The 862-nt window shown below is 51.0% G+C and overlaps 1 protein-coding gene across 1 annotated transcript; it reads left to right on the plus strand.

The window, feature by feature from the left end:
* Positions 1-156: 156 nt before the first annotated feature.
* LOC107125350 (DNA-directed RNA polymerase II subunit RPB2-like) lies at positions 157-695 on the plus strand. The gene is made up of 2 exons (XM_015428788.1): positions 157-487; positions 570-695. The coding sequence occupies exons 1-2, from the start codon at positions 239-241 to the stop codon at positions 693-695; spliced, it is 375 nt and encodes a 124-aa protein (XP_015284274.1). The 5' UTR covers positions 157-238.
* Positions 696-862: the final 167 nt, after the last annotated feature.

Genomic DNA, 862 nt, shown 5'->3' on the forward strand with positions numbered 1-862 from the left:
CTGTGCTGACTTAATTGAAGAGACTGAAGAAGCTAGGTCAGATGTGAGCAAGTTGTCGGACTCGCAGTTATATGTAGCCCAACTAAGTACACATTGCAGCCGTCCCAAGAAGAGAATCCAGAGAGGTTTATTAACCCCATGTTGGGCTGCCTGGACTGGGAGGTTGTGGGATTGTCTCCAGCTTGGTGGCTTGCGGCTGCCTGATCTAACCTTGTACCGCATTTCTATTTCCCCAGGGATGCGGCACGCCATCTACGACAAGCTGGAAGACGACGGCTTGATTGCGCCCGGCGTACGCGTGTCAGGGGACGACGTCATCATCGGCAAGACGGTGACTCTGCCCGAGAACGAAGATGAGCTGGAGGGTACCAATCGCCGTTACACCAAGAGAGACTGCAGCACTTTCCTGCGGACTAGCGAGACCGGGATTGTTGATCAGGTCATGGTTACCTTGAACCAGGAAGGATACAAGTTTTGTAAAATTCGGGTAAGTGCGGCCGGCTGACGGCAATAAGGCCCGTGCTCCAGAATGGCTCAAGTAGCTGACCGATGTCTGTCTCTGTCCCCAGGTGCGCTCTGTGAGAATCCCGCAAATCGGAGACAAATTTGCCAGTAGGCACGGTCAGAAAGGTACCTGCGGTATCCAGTATAGGCAGGAGGTAAGAGCCTCACTTTGGGATACTTTAGTGCTATGAAGAACTTGTAACAAAAGCATGTTTTCAGCCTACCGGTTTAGGAGGCACTGATTGCCTTTCTAACATCCGTTCTTAAGGGGATGGATATTTTTGTATCATCTTTCTTGGACAGTAGCTTTCAAAACTCCAGCCCTGGCTTAATTTCAGGGAACTGGCCTGAACCTCAG

The sequence above is a fragment of the Gekko japonicus genome, unplaced genomic scaffold (genome assembly GCF_001447785.1).
Source record: "Gekko japonicus isolate JY-2015 unplaced genomic scaffold, Gekko_japonicus_V1.1 scaffold46749, whole genome shotgun sequence".
Lineage (NCBI taxonomy): Eukaryota > Metazoa > Chordata > Lepidosauria > Squamata > Gekkonidae > Gekko > Gekko japonicus.

Coding starts and splice junctions, on each gene's coding strand:
- LOC107125350 (XM_015428788.1), top strand. CDS start 239: ATGCGGCACGCCATCTACGACAAGCTGGAAGACGACGGCTTGATTGCG. Junction 488..569: donor ACAAGTTTTGTAAAATTCGG/GTAAGTGCGGCC, acceptor CTCTGTCCCCAG/GTGCGCTCTGTGAGAATCCC.